This window comes from Oncorhynchus masou, chromosome 6, assembly GCF_036934945.1.
Source record: "Oncorhynchus masou masou isolate Uvic2021 chromosome 6, UVic_Omas_1.1, whole genome shotgun sequence".
Classification (NCBI taxonomy): domain Eukaryota; kingdom Metazoa; phylum Chordata; class Actinopteri; order Salmoniformes; family Salmonidae; genus Oncorhynchus; species Oncorhynchus masou.
Window position 1 is genome coordinate 10,894,972 of NC_088217.1, and position 25,595 is coordinate 10,920,566.

At 38.7% G+C, this 25,595-nt stretch overlaps 2 protein-coding genes across 5 annotated transcripts; both read right to left on the bottom strand.

The window, feature by feature from the left end:
* Nucleotides 1–55: 55 nt before the first annotated feature.
* LOC135541343 (deoxyribonuclease-1-like) lies at nucleotides 56–6,645 on the bottom strand. 3 transcript variants are annotated; one of them, XM_064967515.1, is made up of 10 exons: nucleotides 6,558–6,645; nucleotides 3,922–4,007; nucleotides 2,051–2,139; nucleotides 1,861–1,947; nucleotides 1,605–1,717; nucleotides 1,408–1,520; nucleotides 1,050–1,207; nucleotides 814–910; nucleotides 567–633; nucleotides 56–352 (listed from the first exon to the last, which is right to left on the bottom strand). In XM_064967515.1, the coding sequence occupies exons 2-10, from the start codon at nucleotides 4,000–4,002 to the stop codon at nucleotides 333–335; spliced, it is 825 nt and encodes a 274-aa protein (XP_064823587.1). In that variant the 5' UTR covers nucleotides 4,003–4,007; nucleotides 6,558–6,645; the 3' UTR covers nucleotides 56–332. The 3 variants fall into 3 exon arrangements, with proteins under 3 accessions (XP_064823587.1, XP_064823589.1, XP_064823588.1); XM_064967517.1 differs by having other exon boundaries at nucleotides 3,922–4,004; nucleotides 6,558–6,606; XM_064967516.1 differs by lacking the exon at nucleotides 6,558–6,645 and adding an exon at nucleotides 6,523–6,557.
* A 12,329-nt stretch (nucleotides 6,646–18,974) lies between these two features.
* On the bottom strand, nucleotides 18,975–23,761 carry LOC135541344 (deoxyribonuclease gamma-like). 2 transcript variants are annotated; one of them, XM_064967518.1, is made up of 10 exons: nucleotides 23,653–23,761; nucleotides 21,665–21,750; nucleotides 21,445–21,533; nucleotides 21,255–21,341; nucleotides 20,998–21,110; nucleotides 20,801–20,913; nucleotides 20,443–20,600; nucleotides 20,140–20,236; nucleotides 19,484–19,550; nucleotides 18,975–19,271 (listed from the first exon to the last, which is right to left on the bottom strand). In XM_064967518.1, the coding sequence occupies exons 2-10, from the start codon at nucleotides 21,743–21,745 to the stop codon at nucleotides 19,252–19,254; spliced, it is 825 nt and encodes a 274-aa protein (XP_064823590.1). In that variant the 5' UTR covers nucleotides 21,746–21,750; nucleotides 23,653–23,761; the 3' UTR covers nucleotides 18,975–19,251. The 2 variants fall into 2 exon arrangements, with proteins under 2 accessions (XP_064823590.1, XP_064823591.1); XM_064967519.1 differs by having other exon boundaries at nucleotides 21,665–21,747; nucleotides 23,653–23,750.
* Between the last annotated feature and the right edge of the window lie 1,834 nt (nucleotides 23,762–25,595).

Consider the following 25,595-nt stretch of genomic DNA (forward strand, 5'->3'; position numbering starts at 1 on the left):
TGAATTATAATTTCCAGTGTGGTCTTGTATATAATAAAGTATTGTAACTACTGCAGGATTTTCACTCCATCTTTATTTGAGATTCTGTCAAGATACACATCAGTATTAGATCAGTAGCTACACTAGACATACAAACATGATATACAGTATTAATATGACTAGTATTGTGGTAAGATTGAATCACAGATCAACGTAAGTGTTCCTAAGCTTGACCATCCGAATCTTCAGCACCAGTATCTCTAAATTCAGCTTCTCTGGTTGGATAAGGCTTCTTCTCCATCTCCATCACCTCTTCACTCACTTCCTCCGTCCTCCTGTCCATGTACAGGGTTCTATTTCCCAGTCGCAGAGCCTGAAAATCAGATTTATTTTGTTATATCTACAATTATTTTTCTGTGTCAGGTGATATGTGCATCTGTGTATGGGTTGATATGTGAACTTCTGTGTAGAATGATTTGTCTGTAAAGATGATGCTGTTTAGTTTTTTGTCTTTACCCCGTTTTGACAAAAAAAATTAAGAGGAAAGTTTGGGAGATTCAGAATAAAGATCAATTGATGCTGCTTACTCTGTTCTGTTGGTGTTTTCCTTTTCAGCTCTACCTCCACAGGGTAATGGTCGCTCACCTTCAGGGCCTAATACAGCACAGTAGTTAGATGTTGAGCCATAAGCCAGACGGCTCAACTTTGACATGTACTGTATTTCTAGGACAGGTTGTCACAATGTAGGCTACTAACATGTTCATTTCATCTACTTATAATATTGTAATCAAACCATCTACCAGGATGGAATTAGTCTGTAACCTGCATACTTACATCTTCTTCAGAAAGCCCATATTCAATCTGGAAGTTGAATGGTTTGGCAGAGTTTGGCACGACGGCATCAAGCATGTCATCCCCATAGATCACAATCCTAGATATTGATCAGAAAAGGAAGTCAGCAGTCATTCCATATTACACACAAGTAAAATAGTTTTATAATAGTTCTTATGACAGGTCTTATGACATTTATGACAGTTCAATAATGAATTTCACAAATCACAGTGCACCACCTGTCATAAGTGTTATCGTTGCCTGTGTTTGCTGTGGTATCCACATCATCTTTAATCAGCCAGTGGAACTTTTCGTCACTGCGGATACGGATGGCTTTCATGCCCTTTTTAGAAAGGTAGGAACCGTCTGCATTGAAGTCACCTAGGATCATAACGTTCTGGTACAGAGAGAAACATTCAACAACAAAGTTACTTTTCATCCAGAATAAGGAAACTGTTTTCAGTTATCTTGAAATCACCATGTGTCTGCTGTTGTATTTTACTGGTCAAAGGCTCATATATAGGCTTTGGTGACAAGTGCACTTTCTAAACCCAAAGGAGGTGTTGAGCTCTGTCAATGGCTTATTTCAGAACTTACATCAGTCTTCCATTTCTTTGTCACTTCCAGGAAGACATCATAAAGCTCATCCAGCTCCTTCAGGGAATCGTCAGGCTTGGTGTGCACTGGGATCAGTACCAAGTCCTCCAGCACTGAGAAACACGTTCATATTATTTGCTAAATCAAATGCCATATGGATGGATCATGCTTAATTCTAGCACTCCTGTGCCCCTTACCAGTCTTGAGACATTTGAAGCGGAGAATGTAAGGCTCCCTGGCGAAGGCGTCCACATCTCCAGGCAGGTTGTCCTCATATTGCCAGGAACCAACCAAGTCCACCAAATCATCCCTTTCAGAACAAACAGTGCAACACATTTAACAGCATTAGTCCTGCATTAAAAAAAATGTTTTTATCAGATCACAATGTGAAAAAATGAACGGCATCAGTTTGAGTTTTATGAGGGTAAAGTTGACGGTGGGTTTGAATTGTACCTGTACAGAAACATAAACTGCTCCTTGTATCTGTCTCTTCCCAGACGAGAGCTGATTTGCAGAGTGTAGTGTTGCTTCTTATTGGCCCTGTAATGACACACCTGTAATGAGTGATACTTATCATGTAGGGCCAGGAGTTTCCCCAGTTGTATATTTTATAGCGTCACATGAGGGAAATGACTTGACTTACTTATTTAATTCCTCCAGGAACTTTTTCACTGAAGTGCCTCTCGCATCCACCACCTCCAGAATCAGTATGATGTCATAGCGAGACACAATCTGATAGGACGAAAGGAAGGAAAAGAAGAAAAAGTTAGTTTATCTGTTTATATGTAGGATAACATCCTTGTTTTAGGATAGTTTGCCAAATGTTTATCTGATCACAAATACAATCATATACAGTTGAAGTTGGAAGTTTACATATACCTTAGCCAAATACATTTAACTCTGTTTTTCACAATTCCTGACATTTAATCAGAGTAAAATTCCCTGTCTTAGGTCAGTGTGGATCACCACTTAATTTTAAGAATGTGAAATGTCAGAATAGTAGTTGAGAGAATGATTTATTTCAGCTTTTATTTCTTTCATCACATTACCAGCGGGTCCAGAAGTTTACATACACACAATTAGTATTTGGTAGCATTGCCTTTACATTGTTTAACTTGCGTGAATTGTTTTGGGTTGCCTTCCACAAGATTCCCAAAATAAGTTGGGTGAATTTTGTCCCATTCCTCCTGACAGAGCTGGTGTAACTGAGTCAGGTTTGTAGGTCTCCTTGCTCGCACACGCTTTCTCAGTTCTGCCCACAAATTTGCTATAGGATTGAGGTCAGGGCTTTGTTGTCCTTAAGCCATTGCCACAACTTTGGAAGTATGCTTGGGGTCATTGTCCATTTGGAAGATCCATTTGCGCCTAAGCTTTAACTTCCTGACTGATGTCTTGAGATGTTGCTTCAATATATCCACGTACTTTTCCTCCCTCATGATGCTATCTATTTTGTGAAGTGCACCAGTCACTCCTCCCTCATGATGCTATCTATTTTGTGAAGTGCACCAGTCACTCCTGCAGCAAAGCACCCCCACAACATGATGCTGCCACCCCCATGCATCACGGTTGGGATGGTGTTCTTCGACTTGCAAAACCTCCCCTTTTCCCTCCAAACATAACGATGGTCATTATGGCCAAACAGTTCCATTTTTGTTTCATCAGACCAGAGGACATTTATCCAAAAAAGTATGATCTTTGTCCCCATGTGCAGTTGCAAACCGTAGTCTGGCTTTTTTTATGGCGGTTTTGGAGCAGTGGCTTCTTCCTTGCTGAGTGACCTTTCAGGTTATGTCGATGTAGGACTCGTTTTACTGTGGATATAGATACTTTTGTACCTGTTTCCTCCAGCATCTTCACAAGGTCCTTTGCTGTTGTAATGGGATTGATTTGCACTTTTCGCACCAAAGTAGGTTCATCTCTAGGAGACACAACGTGTCTCCTGCCTGAGCAGTATGACCGCTGCGTGGTCCCATGGTGGTTATACTTGCATACTATTATTTGTACAGATGAACGTGGTACCTTCAGGTGTTTGGAAATTGCTCCCAAGGATGAACCAGACTTGTGGAGTTCTAAAAAAAAATTCTGAGGTCTTAACTGATTTCTTTTGATTTTCCCATGATGTCAAGCAAAGAGGCACTGAGTTTGAAGGTCGGCCTAGAAATTCATCCACAGGTACACCTCCAATTGACTCAAATTATGTCAATTAGCCTATCAGAAGCTTCTAAAGCTATGACATCATTTTCAGACATTTTCCAAGCTGTTTAAAGGCACAGTCAACTTAGTGTATGTAAACTTCTGACCCACTGGAATTGTGATACATGGAATTATAAGGGAAATAATCTGTCTGTTAACAATTGTTGGAAAAATGACTTGTGTCATGCACAGAGTAGATGTCCTAACCGACTTGCCAAAACTATAGTTTGTTAACAAGACATTTGTTGAGTGGTTGAAAAATGAGTTTTAATGACACCAATCTAAGTGTATGTAAACTTCTGACTTCAACTATAACTGTACCTTCACAAGCGTAGCAAGGGTGCTTGGGTTTGATAGCTTTCGCTTCCCAAATTTCTGGATGTTGAAAGATGCAACCTTCATGGCTACTGTTTGAAAAAGAGAAAAGTAAAACCCAATCCATGTAAAACTATAATGAACCGCTAGTTGATCACACAAGCAACGATTACAGAGAAAGATGTAATTACCTAAACCAAAACAAGTTTAATAGTCTACATGTGTTTATTGCCCTCTTTGTGGGTTTTTATGATAATGCACAACAGCAATGGGTAACGTCTGCTTCCAACTCACACTCTCATACACATACATCCCCTGAACACATCTCACTTTCTAGATCCCAATCACCTGAATTATAATCACCTGTTCACTCACCTGTAGTTCATTTACACACACTTTTGAGTTCAGTTCATTGCACCCCATCATTGTGAGGTATTGTTTGTTTTGATACACATTCTCGTCGAAGCTCTGTTTATTTCCATATTAGTCCTCCCGTGTATCATAGTTTTTGGCCGTCCTCACTAACGATTCCTTTTTGCCTTTTCCCTGCCTGTACTTTTGCCTATCAGATTTCCTGTCGTCAACCTCCAAACTGATCTCCTGGACTACGCTATTAGTCTTTTCCCTGCCTGTACTGTGACATTTTTGGAATCCCTGTGTGACCTTCTGCCTGTCCCTGGACCTGGGACCCAGCTACCTGCTTCCTCCTGTGGTCCTTTACCAATAAACAACTGCTGTGCCCTGCTCTTGAAACCAGCACTCTGTCTCCCATCATATTCATTACACAATGTCTCATAAATGGCTCAACACAAGGAAAACATGCTTCAGGACATACATTAGGATATACTCAGTACATCTGGCAACATTCTTGTTAAAATTCCTGATGCAAAGAAGTGTTTCTATTGGCATGGTCACATGATGAAACTATTTTAGTGAAAGGGTTGGAAAGCATGTCTCTGAGTACACTTATTTAGAACCTTTAAAAAAAGGTTATTCTGCATGACCCTGTAGAACCCTTTATGATTCCAGAACCTTTTCACCCAACAAAGAACCCTTTTAGAGCCCTTAATTCTGTAGAGAAGGTGCCTTTAAATAGAACTCTTTCTAAGAGGGCAGTCATCCACCTTGTTCTGTGGCCCTGTGAGATCTATAACAATCCTCCATTATTTTCAATGGCAGAAGATCGCCTCATGGTGTGAAACAAAACATGACTATTACAGAGCAACACGTGAATCTGCTAGAGGACATAATAGTAGTTTACAAACTATGTAATATGACGGTCATTACATTGTACATTGAATACTGAAAATCTCATTTGGACCGGAGTCTCCTTCAAGAAATGATTTATTTATATCAAGGGATTGAGCTAAAATATCCCTTCATTGTGTTAGATTAATGGTCAAGAGTACTTGTCATATCAACGGTCTCTCACGGTTGGGTGGAGGTAAAACCAGTTGATCAAGGTAGGATGGAGCTGGATAAACTGGAGCTGAGGCGTTCAAATCTAAATGCTTCAAGATTAGTTGATCAGCTGACCACAGAATGGAGGGCAATTTCCCTATTGAACACGTTGCAACATCACAGCTCCACAGTCTGTGGTTGCAACTCTAATACAGTAATACAACTGTGAGCCAGCATTTGTACCATTATTTAAATGTATCCTTTACTTAACCAGGAAGTGCTGTTAGATGAGAATGTATTTTTGACTGCCCTCTTATTTTAACAAAGTCTAAAGAGGTATAGGCTTAGTCCCTCCAGATGTGTAGTTCCTCACCAGATGTGAAATCCCTAGTTGTGAGGAATTCCACCAAGCAGGACAGATAAAAAAATACATGAAGTCACTTTAGTCCTACAGGGACTCAGCATACGGACTAGGAGCAGGTTACTGTAGCAACAGCGTGTGACTGATTCTAACTTCTCTTTGTTGTGCAATAAACAGGGGTTCTTCTCACAGAACAGTAGTTCTGGATGACTGGCTGGAACATAATTATGAATTCAATGTCATGTAGGTAGCATGCAAAAACAATCCAGCATATTTCATGCAAATGAAACCACTAGAGTTATAAAAGGATGTAACATGATCTCTGTTGACAAGCTCCAACATGCTCAGACATTACCTGTGGTATATTGTGTGGGAAGGGGCTTACAGTAATGTTCTATCTGCTTTCTTTCACTGACAAACTTGCAAAAACAAATGATATATTTTACCATCAGTTCAAATACTTCCAAATCCTAATAGCACCATAATAACAGAAGGCTTAGAACAGTGTTTCCCAACTCCAGTCCCCCAGTTCCCCCGACAGTAAGCATTTATATTGTAGACCTGGACAAGATCCCATGATTCAACTTGTTAATTAATCATCAAGTTCTCAATTAATTAAATCAGCTTTGTTTGTCCTGGGCTACAACAACAAGGTGTGCTGTTGGGGGTACTGGAAGACTGGAGTTGAGAAACACCTGCTTCGAGAGGGTTATCTCTGTAGAATTGGCTACATTACCAATATATCACAATTCCTCTAGTCTTTTATTGCAAAGCAAAACAAGAATCAAGAAAATCATTGAAAACATTCGGAGTATTTCAAATAGTTTGCGCAAATGAAAGAATACCTGATATATGTCAATTCCAGGTTGACTTCACTTACCTGAAGGGATGATATGCTCTATGACGTTGTGGCGCAGTATCTTGTTTATCAATGAACAACTGTAACTTTCTGGGGCTTGGCCTTCTTATAGAGATCACCTGATTGGCTGAAACTGTTTGGTTGGGAGGACCTATAGACTGGCCCCAGCAGAACCAGCCAGTACAGGATAAACATAACATCAACACACCAGTCCTCTTTGCACACCACAACATTCCTGCCCACACACTTATCTCCGAGATCCCCCACAACAACATCTGAAAGTGGCTTAGCTTTCTCTTGGAGGATACAGAAGTATTTTAAACCGGGTCGTTCTTGCCCTGGATGCTGATAGGCTGAGACAATATACTGCAGGTATTACACAAAAATACTTGTTTACTGTTCTATTTATGTTCGTGACCTGTTTATAATAACAATAAGGCACCACAGGCGCTTGTGGATTATCATATCAAACTCAAATCTAATTGTATTTGTCGCATTCTTCGTAGACAACAGGTGTAGACTAACAGTGAAATGCTGACTTACAGGTCCATTTCCAACAGTGCAGAGTTAAAGACGAGATATGAGACAGAAATAGTGACACATTGAATAAAGATTAAAAAAATAACAAGTAGAAATAACATGGCTATATATAGGGAGTAGAAATAACATGGCTATATATAGGGAGTAGAAATAACATGGTTATATATAGAGAGTAGAAATAACATGGCTATATATAGGGAGTAGATAATAACATGGCTATATATAGGGAGTAGAAATAACATGGTTATATATAGGGAGTAGAAATAACATGGTTATATATAGGGAGTAGAAATAACATGGCTATATATAGGGAGTAGAAATAACATGGCTATATACAGGGAGTAGAAATAACATGGCTATATATAGGGAGTAGAAATAACATGGCTATATATAGGGAGTAGAAATAAAATGGCTATATATAGGGAGTAGAAATAAAATGGCTATATATAGGGAGTAGAAATAACATGGCTATATATAGGGAGTAGAAATAACATGGCTATATATAGGGAGTAGAAATAACATGGCTATATACAGGGAGTAGAAATAACATGGCTATATACAGGGAGTAGAAATAACATGGCTATATATAGGGAGTAGAAATAACATGGCTATATATAGGGAGTAGAAATGACATGGCTATATATAGGGAGTAGAAATAACATGGCTATATATAGGGAGTAGAAATAACATGGCTATATATAGGGAGTAGAAATAACATGACTATATATAGGGAGTAGAAATAACATGGCTATATACAGGAAGTAGAAATAACATGGCTATATATAGAGTAGAAATAACATGGCTATATATAGGGAGTAGAAATAACATGGCTATATATAGGGAGTAGAAATGACATGGCTATATATAGGGAGTAGAAATAACATGGTTATATATAGAGAGTATAAATAACATGGCTATATATAGGGAGTAGATAATAACATGGCTATATATAGGGAGTAGAAATAACATGGTTATATATAGGGAGTAGAAATAACATGGTTATATATAGGGAGTAGAAATAACATGGCTATATATAGGGAGTAGAAATAACATGACTATATATAGGGAGTAGAAATAACATGGCTATATACAGGAAGTAGAAATAACATGGCTATATATAGAGTAGAAATAACATGGCTATATATAGGGAGTAGAAATAACATGGCTATATATAGGGAGTAGAAATGACATGGCTATATATAGGGAGTAGAAATAACATGGTTATATATAGAGAGTATAAATAACATGGCTATATATAGGGAGTAGATAATAACATGGCTATATATAGGGAGTAGAAATAACATGGTTATATATAGGGAGTAGAAATAACATGGTTATATATAGGGAGTAGAAATAACATGGCTATATATAGGGAGTAGAAATAACATGGCTATATATAGGGAGTAGAAATAACATGGCTATATATAGGGAGTAGAAATAACATGGTTATATATAGAGAGTATAAATAACATGGTTATATATAGGGAGTAGAAAATAACATGGCTATATATAGGGAGTAGAAATAACATGGCTATATATAGAGAGTAGAAATAACATGGCTATATATAGGGAGTAGAAATAACATGGCTATATATAGAGAGTAGAAATAAAATGGCTATATATAGGGAGTATAAATAACATGGCTATATATAGGGAGTAGAAATAACATGGCTATATATAGGGAGTAGAAATAACATGGCTATATATAGGGAGTAGAAATAACATGGCTATATATAGAAGAGTAGAAAATAACATGGCTATATATAGAGAGTAGAAATAACATGGCTATATATAGAGAGTAGAAATAACATGGCTATATATAGAGGAGTAGAAATAACATGGCTATATATAGGGAGTAGAAATAACATGGCTATATATAGAGAGTAGAAATAACATGGCTATATATAGAGAGTAGAAATAACATGGCTATATATAGAGAGTAGAAATAACATGGCTATATACAGGGAGTAGAAATAACATGGCTATATATAGGGAGTAGAAATAACATGGCTATATATAGGGAGTAGAAATAACATGGCTATATATAGAGAGTATAAATAACATGGCTATATATAGGGAGTAGAAATAACATGGCTATATATAGAGAGTAGAAATAACATGGCTATATATAGAGAGTAGAAATAACATGGCTATATATAGAGAGTAGAAATAACATGGCTATATATAGAGAGTAGAAATAACATGGCTATATATAGGGAGTAGAAATAACATGGCTATATATAGGGAGTAGAAATAACATGGCTATATATAGAGAGTAGAAATAACATGGCTATATATAGAGAGTAGAAATAACATGGCTATATATAGAGGAGTAGGAAATAACATGGCTATATATAGGGAGTAGAAATAACATGGCTATATATAGAGAGTAGAAATAACATGGCTATATATAGAGAGTAGAAATAACATGGCTATATATAGGGAGTAGAAATAACATGGCTATATACAGGAAGTAGAAATAACATGGCTATATATAGAGAGTAGAAATAACATGGCTATATATAGGGAGTAGAAATAACATGGCTATATATAGGGAGTAGAAATAACATGGCTATATACAGGAAGTAGAAATAACATGGCTATATATAGAGAGTAGAAATAACATGGCTATATATAGGGAGTAGAAATAACATGGCTATATATAGGGAATAGAAATAACATGGCTATATATAGGGAGTAGAAATAACATGGCTATATATAGGGAGTAGAAATAACATGGCTATATATAGAGGAGTAGAAAATAACATGGCTATATATAGAGAGTAGAAATAACATGGCTATATATAGAGAGTAGAAATAACATGGCTATATATAGAGGAGTAGAAATAACATGGCTATATATAGGGAGTAGAAATAACATGGCTATATATAGAGAGTAGAAATAACATGGCTATATATAGAGAGTAGAAATAACATGGCTATATACAGGGTGTAGAAATAACATGGCTATATATAGAGTATAAATAACATGGCTATATATAGGGAGTAGAAATAACATGGCTATATATAGAGAGTAGAAATAACATGGCTATATATAGAGAGTAGAAATAACATGGCTATATATAGAGAGTAGAAATAACATGGCTATATATAGAGAGTAGAAATAACATGGCTATATATAGGGAGTAGAAATAACATGGCTATATATAGAGAGTAGAAATAACATGGCTATATATAGAGAGTAGAAATAACATGGCTATATATAGAGAGTAGAAATGTAATGGCTATATATAGGGAGTAGAAATAACATGGCTATATATAGAGAGTAGAAATATCATGGCTATATATAGAGAGTAGAAATAACATGGCTATATATAGGGAGTAGAAATATAATGGCTATATATAGAGAGTAGAAATAACATGGCTATATATAGGGAGTAGAAATAACATGGCTATATATAGAGAGTAGAAATAACATGGCTATATATAGAGAGTAGAAATAACATGGCTATATATAGAGGAGTAGGAAATAACATGGCTATATATAGGGAGTAGAAATAACATGGCTATATATAGAGAGTAGAAATATCATGGCTATATATAGAGAGTAGAAATAACATGGCTATATATAGGGAGTAGAAATAACATGGCTATATATAGGGAGTAGAAATAACATGGCTATATATAGAGAGTAGAAATAACATGGCTATATATAGGGAGTAGAAATAACATGGCTATATATAGAGAGTAGAAATAACATGGCTATATATAGAGAGTAGAAATAACATGGCTATATATAGAGAGTAGAAATATCATGGCTATATATATGGAGTAGAAATAACATGGCTATATATAGAGAGTAGAAATAACATGGCTATATATAGGGAGTAGAAATAACATGGCTATATATAGGGAGTAGAAATAACATGGCTATATACAGGGAGTAGAAATAACATGGCTATATATAGGGAGTAGAAATAACATGGTTATATATAGGGAGTAGAAGTAACATGGCTATATAGGGAGTAGAAATAACATGGCTATATATAGGGAGTAGAAATAACATGGCTATATATAGGGAGTAGATAATAACATGACTATATATAGGGAGTAGAAATAACATGGTTATATATAGAGAGTATAAATAACATGGTTATATATAGGGAGTAGAAATAACATGGTTATATATAGGGAGTAGAAATAACATGGCTATATATAGGGAGTAGAAATAACATGGTTATATATAGAGAGTATAAATAACATGGTTATATATAGGGAGTAGAAAATAACATGGCTATATATAGGGAGTAGAAATAACATGGCTATATATAGAGAGTAGAAATAACATGGCTATATACAGGGAGTAGAAATAACATGGCTATATATAGGGAGTAGAAATAACATGGCTATATACAGGAAGTAGAAATAACATGGCTATATATAGAGAGTAGAAATAACATGGCTATATATAGGGAGTAGAAATAACATGGCTATATATAGGGAGTAGAAATAACATGGCTATATATAGGGAGTAGAAATAACATGGCTATATATAGGGAGTAGAAATAACATGGCTATATATAGAGGAGTAGAAAATAACATGGCTATATATAGAGAGTAGAAATAACATGGCTATATATAGAGGAGTAGAAATAACATGGCTATATATAGGGAGTAGAAATAACATGGCTATATATAGAGAGTAGAAATAACATGGCTATATATAGAGAGTAGAAATAACATGGCTATATACAGGGAGTAGAAATAACATGGCTATATATAGGGAGTAGAAATAACATGGCTATATATAGGGAGTATAAATAACATGGCTATATATAGAGAGTATAAATAACATGGCTATATATAGGGAGTAGAAATAACATGGCTATATATAGAGAGTAGAAATAACATGGCTATATATAGAGAGTAGAAATAACATGGCTATATATAGAGAGTAGAAATAACATGGCTATATATAGGGAGTACCAGTATCGAGTCAATGTGCAGGGGTGCGAAGTAATTGAGGTAGATACAGTACTAGTCAAAAGTTTGGACACACCTTCTCATTCAAGGTTATTTCTTTATTTTACATATTTTCTACATTGTAGAATAATAGTGACCAAAAGAAGTGCCGAACGAATCAAAATATATTTTGTATTTGAGATTCTTCAATGTAGCCACCCTTTTCCTTGATGACACAACCTTGGCATTCTCTCAACCAGCTTCATGAGGTAGTCACCTTGAATGCATTTAAATTAACAGGTGTGCCTTGTTAAAAGTGAATTGTGGAATTTCTTTCCTTCTTAATGCGTTTGAAACAATCAGTTGTGTTGTGACAAGGTAGGGGTGGTAAACAGAATATGGCCCTATTTGGTAAGAGACCAAGTCCATATTATGGAAAGAACATCTGAAATAAGCAAAGAGAAACAACAGTCCATCATTATTTTAAGACATGAAGGTCAGTCAATCCAGAAAATGTCAAGAACTTTGAATGTTTCTTCAAGCGCAGTCGCAAAACCCATAAGTTCATTAGAGTCACCAGCTTCAAAAATGGCAGCCCAAAGTAACAGACACATCTCAACATTAACTGTTCCAATTGGAGACTGTGTGAATCAGGTCTTCATGGTCAAATTGTAGCAAAGAAACCACTAAAGGACACCAATAAGAAGAATAGACTTGCTTGGGCCAAGAAACACAAGTAATGGATATTAGACCGGTGGAAATCTGTCCTTTGGTCTGATGAGTCCAAATTTGAGATAGGTGAACAGATGATCTCTGAATGTCTGTCTGTTATTTATTTAGAATTCAAGGCACACTTAACCACATGGCTACTACAGCATTCTGCAGCGATACGCGATCCCATCTGGTCTGCGTTCAGTCGGATTATCATTTGTTTTTAAACAGGACAATGACCCAAAACACACCTCCAGGCTGTGTCAGGGCTATTTGACCAAGGAGAGTGATGGAGTGCTACATCAGATGACCTGGCCTCCACAATCACCTGACTTCAACCTAATTGAGATGGTTTGGGATGAGTTGGACCTCAGAGTGAAGGAAAAGCAGCCAGCAAGTGCTCAGCATATGTGGGAACTCGTTCAAGACCGTTGGAAAAGCATGAAGCTGGTTGAAGCTGGTCTGCAAAGCCGTCAACAAGGCAAAGGGTGGCTACTTTGTAGAATCTAAAATATATTTTGATTTTGACGTTGCTGCAGGCCGGGCTCAGGATCAGGGTAAGGGTCAGCAAATAGGGCTGGCAGGGGTACCCTCTGTCACCAAGCAGGTAACCATCAAACTCTCCTATGATAATACGAGGTGTCACAGGCCGGCTCATAGCCTGTGGCAAAAATGAGGGGACACGAACAACAGGTATAGGCCAATCAAAAAGGTTATTTATTATAAACCAAAACTATTAACCTTAAAAGAAAAGGGAATGAGGTGTGAAAGTATCATGATGAAGGGTGTATGTAAAGTGCAGGGATGCATGACGCTGTGAGTGTGAATATGACTGAGTGAAAACTACGTAAAACTACAAAGGAACAAACAAAACAGCATCATACCTGGAGGAGCAGAGAGAGAGAGAGAGAGAGAGAGAGAGAGAGAGAGAGAGAGAGAGAGAGAGAGAGAGAGAGAGAGAGAGAGAGAGAGAGACAGAGAGAGAGAGAGAGAGAGAGAGAGAGAGAGAGAAAGAGAGAGAGAAAGAGAGAGAGAGAGAAAGAGAGAGAAAGATAGAGAGAGAGAGAGAGAGAGAGAGAGAAAGAGAGAGAGAGAGAGAGAGAGAGAGAGAGAGAGAGAGAGAGAGAGAGAGAGAGAGAGAGAGAGAGAGAGAGAGAGAGAGAGAGAGAGAAAGAGAGAGAGAGAGAGAGAGAGAGAGAGAGAAGAGTGATTAGTGGAGCCGTTTAAATACCCTGAGCCCAGGTGACTCCAATCACTAACGACCCTCCTCTGCCTGCAGGAGGAACCACCCCGTGACAGAGGATACAGTTTAATACAGTTTAAATTTTCAGTTGCAATATGAGGAAACAAAATAGCGCTCGGTGGACACTTACCAACAATGTGCGAGTCACGCACAGACCCAGGCCACTTTGCTTCCACGTTGCTGATGATGTGGGCTGCATCACATATGATCGAAACACTGCAGAACAGTAATTAGCTGCAGTAGCTGTATTGAGAAGTCTCTTTCATTTGAAATGCTAAATACTACTATTTAGGCCTACCTGCACATTAATGCTGTGGGAAATACTTCATACTGAAGGAGTTGTGATAGGAATATGAATGCAGCCAATCACACCTGGAAACCCTCAAATATATCAAATTAAATGATTAGTGCTTCATGTCTCAAAGTTTCATGTTAAATAAATACATAATTGCTTAGACTGATGCCTGCAATTATGTGGAATTGTTCTTTGATGAGTGTTGTGGGTCTGTGACTTGGGAACACCACAAAAGTCTACAGTAAACGTTTCAGTGCAAGAGTCACATTTCTGACAGCCCGACAGACGGTTGCCTTGGCAATATGCTCAGCGTCACGGATGTTATATAGAAAACTCCCGTTGGCAAAAAAAAACACCAAAAAAAAAACGAAGTGCAACACAAAGAATTTGTTCACGAACTAAGAGCATGTCCACGAACTGAGACAATGTCATATGAACGATATGAGGGCTGAGAATATTGTTCAGATGAATGATCGATTGTGCAGGGAAAAAAACCCGGAAACACTCAAACAGATAATCACCAGGGAATGAGAAAACATCCAGGAGGGGTCTGATCACCCTCTCTATTTCTGCTGAGTATTTGTGCTTCAATATCAACTGGCTCTTCAAGAAAAGGACACGTCTGACAAAAGGACACGTCTGACACGTCCTTCAACCTGCAGGCTTCAGCTAAAGAGAAGGAGAAACTCCGGGTTCGTTGAAGAAAACCTGCCAGTGAGCAGGTTAGCTTCGCGGAGTACGTTGCCATAGTAACCGACTCAGAGTTGAGCTGAACTGGCTTTGTGAAACCCAAAAACCCAGAGTTTGCCTTCAACTCTGAGTCAACTAACTCTGATTTCCTCCACTATATATGCCACCTCATTAGTTCCATTCCCCAGGCAGTATTGACTGTGTGTTTCTTCTCTGTATACTAGGCTTGTATCGGTCCATTATCCGTTTATTATTAAACTCACCACGTGTACTTGCTTCCCGACTCCCAGCTTCCACATTACAAATGTTCTCTTGATAATAAGTGTAGGAATTAGAGCATTTTTTATGTCCTGCTGTGAATTTAAATGTAATGAGTACTTTTGGGTGTCAGGGAAAATGTATGGAGTAAAAAAGTACATAATTTTCTTATGGAATGTAGTGAAGTAAAAGTAAAAGTTGTCAAAAATATAAATAGTAAAGTACAGATAACCCCAAAAGATGACTTATGTAAAAAGTCTTGAAAGTACTATTATGTGATTTACACCACTGTAAAGTGATTTAAGTGATTTACACCACTGTAGGCTACTTAACTAAAGCAGCGAATTCTAAGGGTGTGAATAATGAGACAAATAAGTGATTGTAATACAATAGGTAGGTCTAGGCTAACGCATACGAAAGCAGAAAGTCAAACGTCTCCAAAGAACAAAAATATTTCTCTCCCGAAGTTGTCTGTTTTCACAACAGCTCCCAACCGCAGCATGAAAGCTGCTGACCTCTATCCAGACCAGCAGGTCCCGCAGGCATTCTGCAGAAATGCAGCCCTCTACCCCAGGGCTACCCTGTCAGAGTTGATATCTCTAGATAGTTAAAAGGTCTGGTATGTACTATAGATTTTTCCGACACTGACATTACAACAAAACTCACTCTAACAATACAACAATTATCACATGTTTTAGGGTTTGATGACATAGCTAACATGTCAAGACATGTATTGTTTTTAATTGCATGGAATGCCATCCTGGACATGGCACGTTGTAACTTGCCCTGATGAGGGGCCAAAATAAATAGGGGCCCTGTGGAACTCTCAGGTGTGCCACGAAACTATTCCTAATCTTGATAATTGTTGTGAACACTCACTGTGACCTGTGGAATGCACATGGAATTTCGACTTGGGAGCACTATTGGCGGTCAGATGAAACATCAAATGGCACATGGTGACATCTGTATCACTGTTTCAGGTCCAGTGTGCTCAGGCTGTTGTATCATTCGATGTGCGCGCAACACCAGACTTCGTCTGTGACAACCATTACCACTGGCAAGTCTGATTAGGCTCAGCCAGTCATTTATTTATTAATATATGCCTCTGGTTTTACCTATAACACAGCCTCTACCATAGAAACAAACAGAGCAAGGCTTGGTGTCTGTGGTTGTCTCTACCTTATTACCCTTTGTGCTGTTGTCTGTGCCCAAGAATGTTTGTACCATGTTTTTGTGCTGCTACCATGTTGTGTTGTTGTCATGTTGTGTTGTTGTCATGTTGAGTTGTTGTCATGTTGTGTTGTGTTGTTGTCATGTTGTGCTGCTACCATGCTGTGTTTTCATGTGTTGCTGCCTTTCTATGTTGTTGTCTTAGGTCTCTCTTTATGTAGTGTTGTGTTGTCTCTCTTGTCGTGATGTGTGTTTTGTCCTATATTTATATTTGATTTCTATTTTTAATCCCAGTCCCTGTCCCCACAGGAGGCCTTTTGCCTCGTGGTAGGCTGTCATTTTAAATGATCATTTGTTCTTAACTGACTTGCCTAGTTAAATAAAGGTTCAATACATTTTTTAAATTAAAAATAACAATGCAGAAAACCGCTCGTCTGTAGCCCAAACCGTTCAAAACGGAAGACCAATTTTACAAGAGTTACATCTTTTTATTTCTGGCCAGTCTCGCTGGAATAATATGAAATTGGTAAACACAAATTAACCATCATGAGTAAGGAACTATCAAAACAATGAATATATTTCAAATACACCCGATTTAATATACAAATATACTGTATACAGTACTAGTCAAAAGTTTGGACAACCCTACTCATTCAAGGGTTTCTCTTTATTTTTACTATTTTCTATTTTGTAGAATAACAGTGAAGCCATCAAAACTATGAAATAACACATACGGAATCATCTGGCTTTTAGATTATTCAAAGTCGCCACCCTTTGTCTTGATGACAGCTTTACACACTATTGGCATTGTCTCAACCAGCTTCACCCGTGGAATGCTTTTCCAACAGTCTTGTAGGATTTCCAACATACGCTGAGCACTTGTTGACTGCTTTTCCTTCACTCTGCGGTCCAACTCATCCCAAATCAATTGGGCTGAGGTCAGGTGATTGTGGAGGCCAGGTCATCTGACGCAGCACTCCATCACTAGCCTTCTTTGTCAAATAGGGCTTCTGAGTGGCGCAGCGGTCTAAGTTACTGCATCTCAGTGCAAGAGTCATCACTGCAGTCCCTGGTTCAAATTCAGTCTGCATCACATCTGGCTGTGATTGGGAGTCCCAAAGGGTGGCGCATGTCCATGTTTGACTGGGGTAGGCCTTCATTGTAAATAAAAATTGGTTCTTAACTGACTTGCCTAGTTAAATATAGTGTTTTAAATAAATAAAAATAGACCTTACACAGCCTGGAGGTGTGCTGGGTCATTGTCCTGTTGAAAAAAATGGATAGTCCAACTAAGAACAAAACAGATGGTGGTTAAGTGTGCCTTGAATTTGAAATGAATCACAGACAGTGTCACCAGCAAAGCACCCCCCACACCATACCACCTCCTCAGTGCTTCACGGTGGGAGCCACACATGCGAGAGCAGCCGTTCAGCTACTCTGCGTCTCACAAAAACACAGAGGTTGGAACCAAAAATCTCAAATCTGGACAGATTTCCACCGGTTTCAGGTACATTGCTCATGTTTCTTGGCCCAAGCAAGTCTCTTCTTATTATTGGTGTCCTTTAGTAGTGGTTTCTGTGCAGCAATTCAACCATGAAGGCCTGATTCACTCAGTCTTCTCTGAGCAGTTAATGTTGAGATGTGTCTGTTACTTGAATTCTGTGAAGCATTAATTTGGGCCGCCATTTCTGCGGTGCAGTTAACTCTAATGAACTTTTCCTCTGCAGCAGAGGTAACTCTGGGTCTTCCTGTCCTGTGGCGGTCCTCATAAGAGCCAGTTTCATCATTGCGCTTGATGGGTTTTGCGACTGCACTTGAAGAAACGTTCAATGTTCTTAAACTATTTCGAATTGACTGACCTTCATGTGTTAAAGTAATAATGGACTGTTGTTTCTTTTTGCTTATTTGAGCTGTTCTTGCCATAATATGGACTTGGTATTTTACCAAATCTTCTGTATACCACCCCTACCTTCTCACAAGACAACTGATTGGCTCAAACACATTAAGAAGGAAATAAATTCCACAAATGAACTTTTAACAAGGCACACCTGTTAAAATAAATGCATTCCAGGTGACCACCTCATGTAGCTGGTTGAGAAAATGCCAAGGGTGTGCAAAGCTGTCATCAAGGCAAAGAGTGGCTATGTTGAAGAATCTCTAATATAAAATATATTTTGATTAATTTAACACTTATTTGGTTACGACATGATTCCGTATGTGTTATTTCATAGTTGTGAGGTCTTCACTATTATTCTCAAATGTAGAAAATAGTAAAAAATAAAGAAAACCCCTGGAATGAGTAGGTGTGTCCAAACTTTTGACTGGTACAGTATTTAGCATGGTTTTATTAATGTCTAGATGTTTCCCTTTTTTCAGCTGGTGGAACAATCAAGAAGTCTAGAAAGAAGAGATTTGGCATTTGAAGACCATGCACTCATATGTTGCTGAATCACAGGCCCCTGTGAAATCCAGCCCCCCTCCGTCTCTCTCCCTCAGTTTGTTTTTCTTTAATTTCGATCAATTGTAAAAAGAGGAAAAACATGAAATTTTTGAATTATAATTTCCAGTGTGGTCTTGTATATAATAAAGTATTGTAACTCCTGCAGGATTTTCACTCCATCATCTTTATTTGAGATTCTGTCAAGATACACATCAGTATTAGATCAGTAGCTACACTAGACATACAAACATGATATACAGTATTAATATGACTAGTATTGTGGTAAGATTTAATCACAGATCAACGTAAGTGTTCCTAAGCTTGACCATCCGAATCTTCAGCACCAGTATCTCTAAATTCAGCTTCTCTGGTTGGATAAGGCTTCTTCTCCATCTCCATCACCTCTTCACTCACTTCCTCTGTCCTCCTGTCCATGTACAGGGTTCTATTTCCCAGTCGCAGAGCCTGAAAATCAGATTTATTTTGTTATATCTACAATTATTTTTCTGTGTCAGGTGATATGTGCATCTGTGTATTGGGTTGATATGTGAACTTCTGTGTGGAATGATTTGTCTGTAAAGATGATGCTGTTTAGTTTTTTGTCTTTACCCCGTTTTGACAAAAAAATTAAGAGGAAAGTTTGGGAGATTCAGAATAAGGTCAATGATGCTGCTTACTCTGTTCTGTTGGTGTTTTCCTTTTCAGCTCTACCTCCACAGGGTAATGGTCGCTCACCTTCAGAGCCTAATACAGCACAGTAGTTAAATGTTGAGACATGAGCCAGACGGCTCAACTTTGACATGTACTGTATATCTAGGACAGGTTGTCACAATGGTGGCTACTAACATGTTAATTTCGTCTACTTATAATATTGTAATCAAACCATCTACCAGGATGGAATTAGTCTGTAACCTGCATACATACATCTTCTTCAGAAAGCCCGTATTCAATCTGGAAGTTCTGACCTTAGTTCTTTTGTTATGTCTTTGTTTTAGGTTGGTCAAGGCGTGAATTGGTGAGTTGGGGTGGGTTGTCTATGTTCGTTTTTTTCTATGTTGTGTTTTGCGTTTGGCCTGGTATGGTTCTCAATCAGAGGCAGGTGTCGTTCGTTGTCTCTGATTGAGAATCATACTTAGGTAGCCTTTTCCCACCTGTGTGGTCTGGGTGATTGTTTTCTGTCTTTGTGTATGTCACCAGACAGGACTGTTTGGTTTCGTGTCATTCTCTTTGTTATTTTTGTTTTAGTGTTCTGTGTTTAATAAATTCTGCGCGCATTGGTCCTCCGATTCTTCATATTCCTCAGACGAGGACGACGAAAGTTACACATACTTACATCTTCTTCAGAAAGTCCGTATGCAATCTGGAAGTTGAATGGTTTGGCAGAGTTTGGCACGACGGCATCAAGCATGTCATCCCCATAGATCACAATCCTAGATGTTGATCAGAAAAGGAAGTCAGCAGTCATTCCATATTACACACAAGTAAACTAGTTTTATAATAGTTCTTATGACAGCTCTGATGAAATGTTAACCACCTTTAAACAATACCAAAGAAATGTCAAATGAACTCCATAGGTGATCATCTGTTTCATACATGAGGCGTTCAATAATGAATTTCACAAATCACAGTGCGCCACCTGTCATAAGTGTTATCGTTGCCTGTGTTCGCTGTGGTATCCACATCATCTTTAATCAGCCAGTGGAACTTTTCGTCACTGCGGATACGGATGGCTTTCATGCCCTTTTTAGAAAGGTAGGAACCGTCTGCATTGAAGTCACCTAGGATCATAACGTTCTGGTACAGAGAGAAACATTCAACAACAAAGTTACTTTTCATCCAGAATAAGGAAACTGTTTTCAGTTATCTTGAAATCACCATGTGTCTGGTGTTGTATTTTACTGGTCAAAGGCTCATATATTGTCTTTGGTGACAAGTGCACTTTCTAAACCCAAAGGAGGTGTTGAGCTCTGTCAATGGCTTATTTCAGAACTTACATCAGTCTTCCATTTCTTTTTCACTTCCAGGAAGACATCATAAAGCTCATCCAGCTCCTTCACTGAATCGTCAGGCTTGGTGTGCACTGGGATCAGTACCAAGTCCTCCAGCACTGAGAAACACGTTCATATTATTTGCTAAATCAAATGCCATATGGATGGATCATGCTTAATTCTAGCACTCCTGTGCCCCTTACCAGTGTTGAGACATTTGAAGCGGAGAATGTAAGGCTCTCTGGCGAAGGCGTCCACATCTCCAACCTGGTTGTCCTCATATTGCCAGGAACCAACCAAGTCCACCAAATCATCCCTTTCAGAACAAACAGTGCAACACATTTAACAGCATTAGTCCTGCATTAAATATACATTTTTTTATCAGATCACAATGTGAAAAAATTAATAGCATCAGATAGAGGTTTATGAGGGTAAAGTTGACGATGGGTTTGAATTGTACCTGTACAGAAACATAAACTGCTCCTTGTATTTGTCTCTTCCCAGACGAGAGCTGATTTGCAGAGTGTAGTGTTGCTTCTTATTGGCCCTGTAATGACACACCTGTAATGAGTGATACTTATCATGTAGGGCCTGGAGTTTCCCCAGTTGTATATTTTATAGCGTCACATGAGGGAAATGACTTGACTTACTTATTTAATTCCTCCAGGAACTTTTTCACTGAAGTGCCTCTTGCATCCACCACCTCCAGAATCAATATGATGTCATAGCGAGACACAATCTGATAGGAGGAAAAGAAGAAAAAGTTAGTTTATCTGTTTATATGTAGGATAACATCCTTGTTTTAGGATAGTTTGCCAAATGTTTATCTGAGGGAATTCTGAAATCATGAATACAATCATATATCTGTACCTTCACAAGGGTAGCAAGGGTGCTTGGGTTTGATAGCTTTCGCTTCCCAAATTTCTGGATGTTGAAAGATGCAACCTTCATGACTACTGTTTGAAAAAGAGAAAAATAAAATCCAATCCATGTAAAACTATAATGAACCGCTAGTTGATCACACAAGCAACGATTACAGAGAAAGATGTAATTACCTAAACCAAAACAAGTTTAATAGTCTACATGTGTTTATTGCCCTCTGTGTTGGTTTTTATGATAATGCACAACAGCAATGTCTCATAAATGGCTCAACACAAGGAAAACATGCTTCAGGACATACATTAGGATATACTCAGTACATCTGGCTACATTCTTGTTAAAATTCCTGATGCAAAGGAAGTGTTTCTATTGGCATGGTCACATGATTAAACTATTTTAGTGAAAGGGTTGGAAAGCATGTCTCTGAGTACACTTATTTAGAACCTTTAAAAAAAGCTTATTCTGCATGACCCTGTAGAACCCTTTATGGTTCCAGAACCTTTTCACCCAACAAAGACCCCTTTTAGAGCCCTTAATTCTGTAGAGAAGGTGCCTTTAAATAGAACTCTTTCTAAGAGGGCAGTCATCCACCTTGTTCTGTGGCCCTGTGAGATCTATAACAACCCTCCATTATTTTCAATGGCAGAAGATCGCCTCATGGTGTGAAACAAAACATGACTATTACAGTGCAACACATGAATCTGCTAGAGGACATAATAGTAGTTTACAAACTATGTAATATGACGGTCATTACATTGTACATTGAATACTGAAAATCTAATTTGGACCGGAGCCTCCTTCAAGAAATGATTTAAGTATATCAAGGGATTGAGCTAAAATGTCCCTTTATTGTGTTAGGTTAAAGGTCCTCTGGTAAATTTCCAGAGTACTTGTCATATCAGCGGTTACTCCTGGTTGGTTGGAGATAAAAACCAGCTGATCAAGGTAGGATGGAGCTGGATAAACTGGAGCTGAGGCATTCAAATTCAAATGCTCCAAGATTAGTTGATCAGCTGACCACAGAATAGAGGGCAATTTCTCTACGGAACATGTTGCAACATCACAGCTCCACAGTCTGTGGTTGCAACTCTAATACAGTAATACAACTGTGAGCCAGCAGTTGTACCATTATTTAAATGTATTCTTTACTTAACCAGGAATTGCTGTTAGATGAGAATGTATTTTTGAGGGAGCAGTACTTTCAACAAAGTCTAAAGAGGTATAGGCTTAGTCCCTCCAGATGTGTAGTTCCTCGCCAGATGTGAAATCCCTAGATGTGAGGAATTCCACCAAGCAGGACAGATAAAAAAAATACATGAAGTCACTTTAGTCCTACAGGGACTCAGCCTACGGACTAGGAGCAGGTTACTGTAGCAACAGCGTGTGACTGATTCTAACTTCTCTTTGTTGTGCAATAAACAGGGTTTCTTCTCACAGAACAGTAGTTCTGGATGACTGGCTGGAACATAATTATGAATTCAATGTCATGTAGGTAGCATGCAAAAACAATCCAGCAAATTTCATGCAAATGAAACCACTAGAGTTGTAAAAGGATGTAACATGATCTCTGTTGACAAGCTCCAACATGCTCAGACATTACCTGTGGTATATTGTGTGGGAAGGGGCTTACAATAATGTTCTATCTGCTTTCTTTCACTGACAAACTTGCAAAAACAAATGATATATTTTTCCATCAGTTCAAATACTTCCAAATCCTAATAGCACCATAATAACAGAAGGCTTAGAACAGTGTTTCCCAACTCCAGTCCCCCAGTTCCCCCGACAGTGAGCATTTATATTGTAGAACTGGACAAGATCCCATGATTCAACTTGTTAATTAATCATCAAGTTCTCAATTAATTAAAGCAAAACAAGAAAATCATTGATAATATTCCAAGTATTTAAAAAGCTTGTGCTGGAGTCTGCATACAAATGAAGTAATATCTCATATCTGTACATTCCAGTTGGACTTCACTTACCTGAAGGTATGATAGGCTCTATGATGTTGTTGTGCAGTATCTTGTTTAGCAATGAACAACTGTAACTCTCTGACAGGGGCTTGGCCTTCTTACACTGAGCACCTGTCACTTGATTGGCTGAAACTTGTGTGTGAGCCAAGCCAAGCCCCTGGTTAGTTGGGAGGACCTATAGACTGGCCCCAGCTGAACCAGTCAGTAAAGGATAACCAAAACATTAACATCCTGCCTACACACTTTTCTCACAGATCACCTGTAACTACAGTATATCAGGCTGACCTTCTCTTAAAAGGAGGATATTGAAGAAATATTCATTAGAAACACTCCTACACCGGTTTAAGAGGGTTTGGCCTACATGCTATCTATAGATACTGTAGCAATGTATTTCTGTATGTACAGTGCCTTGCAAAAGTATTTATCCCCCATGCCGTTTTTCCTGTTTTGTTGCATTACAACCTGAAATTTAAATGGACAACAACAAGTCAGGGACAAAGTTGTGCCGAAGTTTAGATCAGGGTTGGGTTATCAAAAAATATCCAAAACACTGAACATCCCATGGAGTACCATAAAATCCATTATAAAAAATGGAAAGAATATGGCACCACAACAAACCTGCCAAGAGATGGCTGCCCACCAAAACTCACAGACCAGGGATTGGAGAGTATTAATCAGAGAGGCAACGAAGAGACCAAAGATAACCCTGAAGGAGCTGCAAAGCTCCACAGCGGAGATTGGAGTATCTGTCCATAGGACCACTTTAAGCCTTACCTCCCACAGAGCTTGGCTTTACGGAAGAGTGGCCAGAAAAAAGCCATTGCTTAAAGAAAAAAATAAGCAAACACGTTTGGTGTTCACCAAAAGGCATGTGGGAGACTCCCCAAACATATGGAAGAAGGTACTCTGGTCAGATGAGACAAAAATTGAGCTTTTTGGCCATCCAGAAAAATGATATGTCTGGCGCAAACCCAACACCTCTCATCACCCCGAGAATACCACCCCCACAGTGAAGCATGGTGGTGGCAGGGACTGGGAAACTTGTCAGAATTGAAGGAATGACGGATGGCGCTAAATACAGGGAAATTCTTGAGGAAATCTGTCTCAGTCTTTGAGACTGGGACGGAGGTTCACCTTCCAGCAGGACAATGCCCCTAAGCATACTGCTAAAGCAACACTCGAGTGGTTTAAGGGAAACATTTAAATGTCTTGGAATGGCCTAGTCAAAGCCCAGACCTCAAATTTCTGAAAAATTGTATGATATTAACCACTTCTTTGAGTTAATAGAAAAGATAACAATTGTTTACAAAAAAATAAATAATCTTAAACTACCCCACCCAACTATCAAGAGATCAAGATACATCCTGGTTACCACCAGCACCAGATATACCCCTCCCCCAGCTATCAAGAGATCAAGATACATCCTGGTTACCACCAGCACCAGATACCCCCCCCCCCCCAGCTATCAAGAGATCAAGATACATCCTGGTTACCACCAGCACCAGATACCCCCCCCCCCCAGCTATCAAGAGATCAAGATACATCCTGGATACCACCAGCACCAGATTTACAAAGCCTTCAGAGCTACTCATAGTTAAAACATTTTTTAAAGTTTTATTATTTTTATCATGTATTTTGGGGGGGAGGCTCGGATGGTTGAGGGGCAGCTCTCAGTGACTGTGGGGGTCTTGGATGGTTGAGGGGCAGATCTCAGTGACTGTGGGGGTCTTGGATGGTTGAGGGGCAGCTCTCAGTGACTGTGGGGGTCTTGGATGGTTGAGGGGCAGATCTCAGTGACTGTGGGGGTCTTGGATGGTTGAGGGGCAGCTCTCAGTGACTGTGGGGGTCTTTGATGGTTGAGGGGCAGCTCTCAGTGACTGTGGGGGTCTCGAATGGTTGAGGGGCAGCTCTCAGTGACTGTGGGGGTCTCGGATGTTTGAGAGGCAGCTCTC

Coding starts and splice junctions, on each gene's coding strand:
- LOC135541343 (XM_064967515.1), bottom strand. CDS start 4,002: ATGAAGGTTGCATCTTTCAACATCCAGAAATTTGGGAAGCGAAAGCTA. Junction 2,140..3,921: donor CCCTTGCTACGCTTGTGAAG/GTACAGTTATAG, acceptor TCGTCCTATCAG/ATTGTGTCTCGCTATGACAT. Junction 1,521..1,604: donor CTTCAAATGTCTCAAGACTG/GTAAGGGGCACA, acceptor CGTGTTTCTCAG/TGCTGGAGGACTTGGTACTG.
- LOC135541344 (XM_064967518.1), bottom strand. CDS start 21,745: ATGAAGGTTGCATCTTTCAACATCCAGAAATTTGGGAAGCGAAAGCTA. Junction 21,534..21,664: donor CCCTTGCTACCCTTGTGAAG/GTACAGATATAT, acceptor TCCTCCTATCAG/ATTGTGTCTCGCTATGACAT. Junction 19,551..20,139: donor ACGGACTTTCTGAAGAAGAT/GTAAGTATGTGT, acceptor GTGCTGTATTAG/GCTCTGAAGGTGAGCGACCA.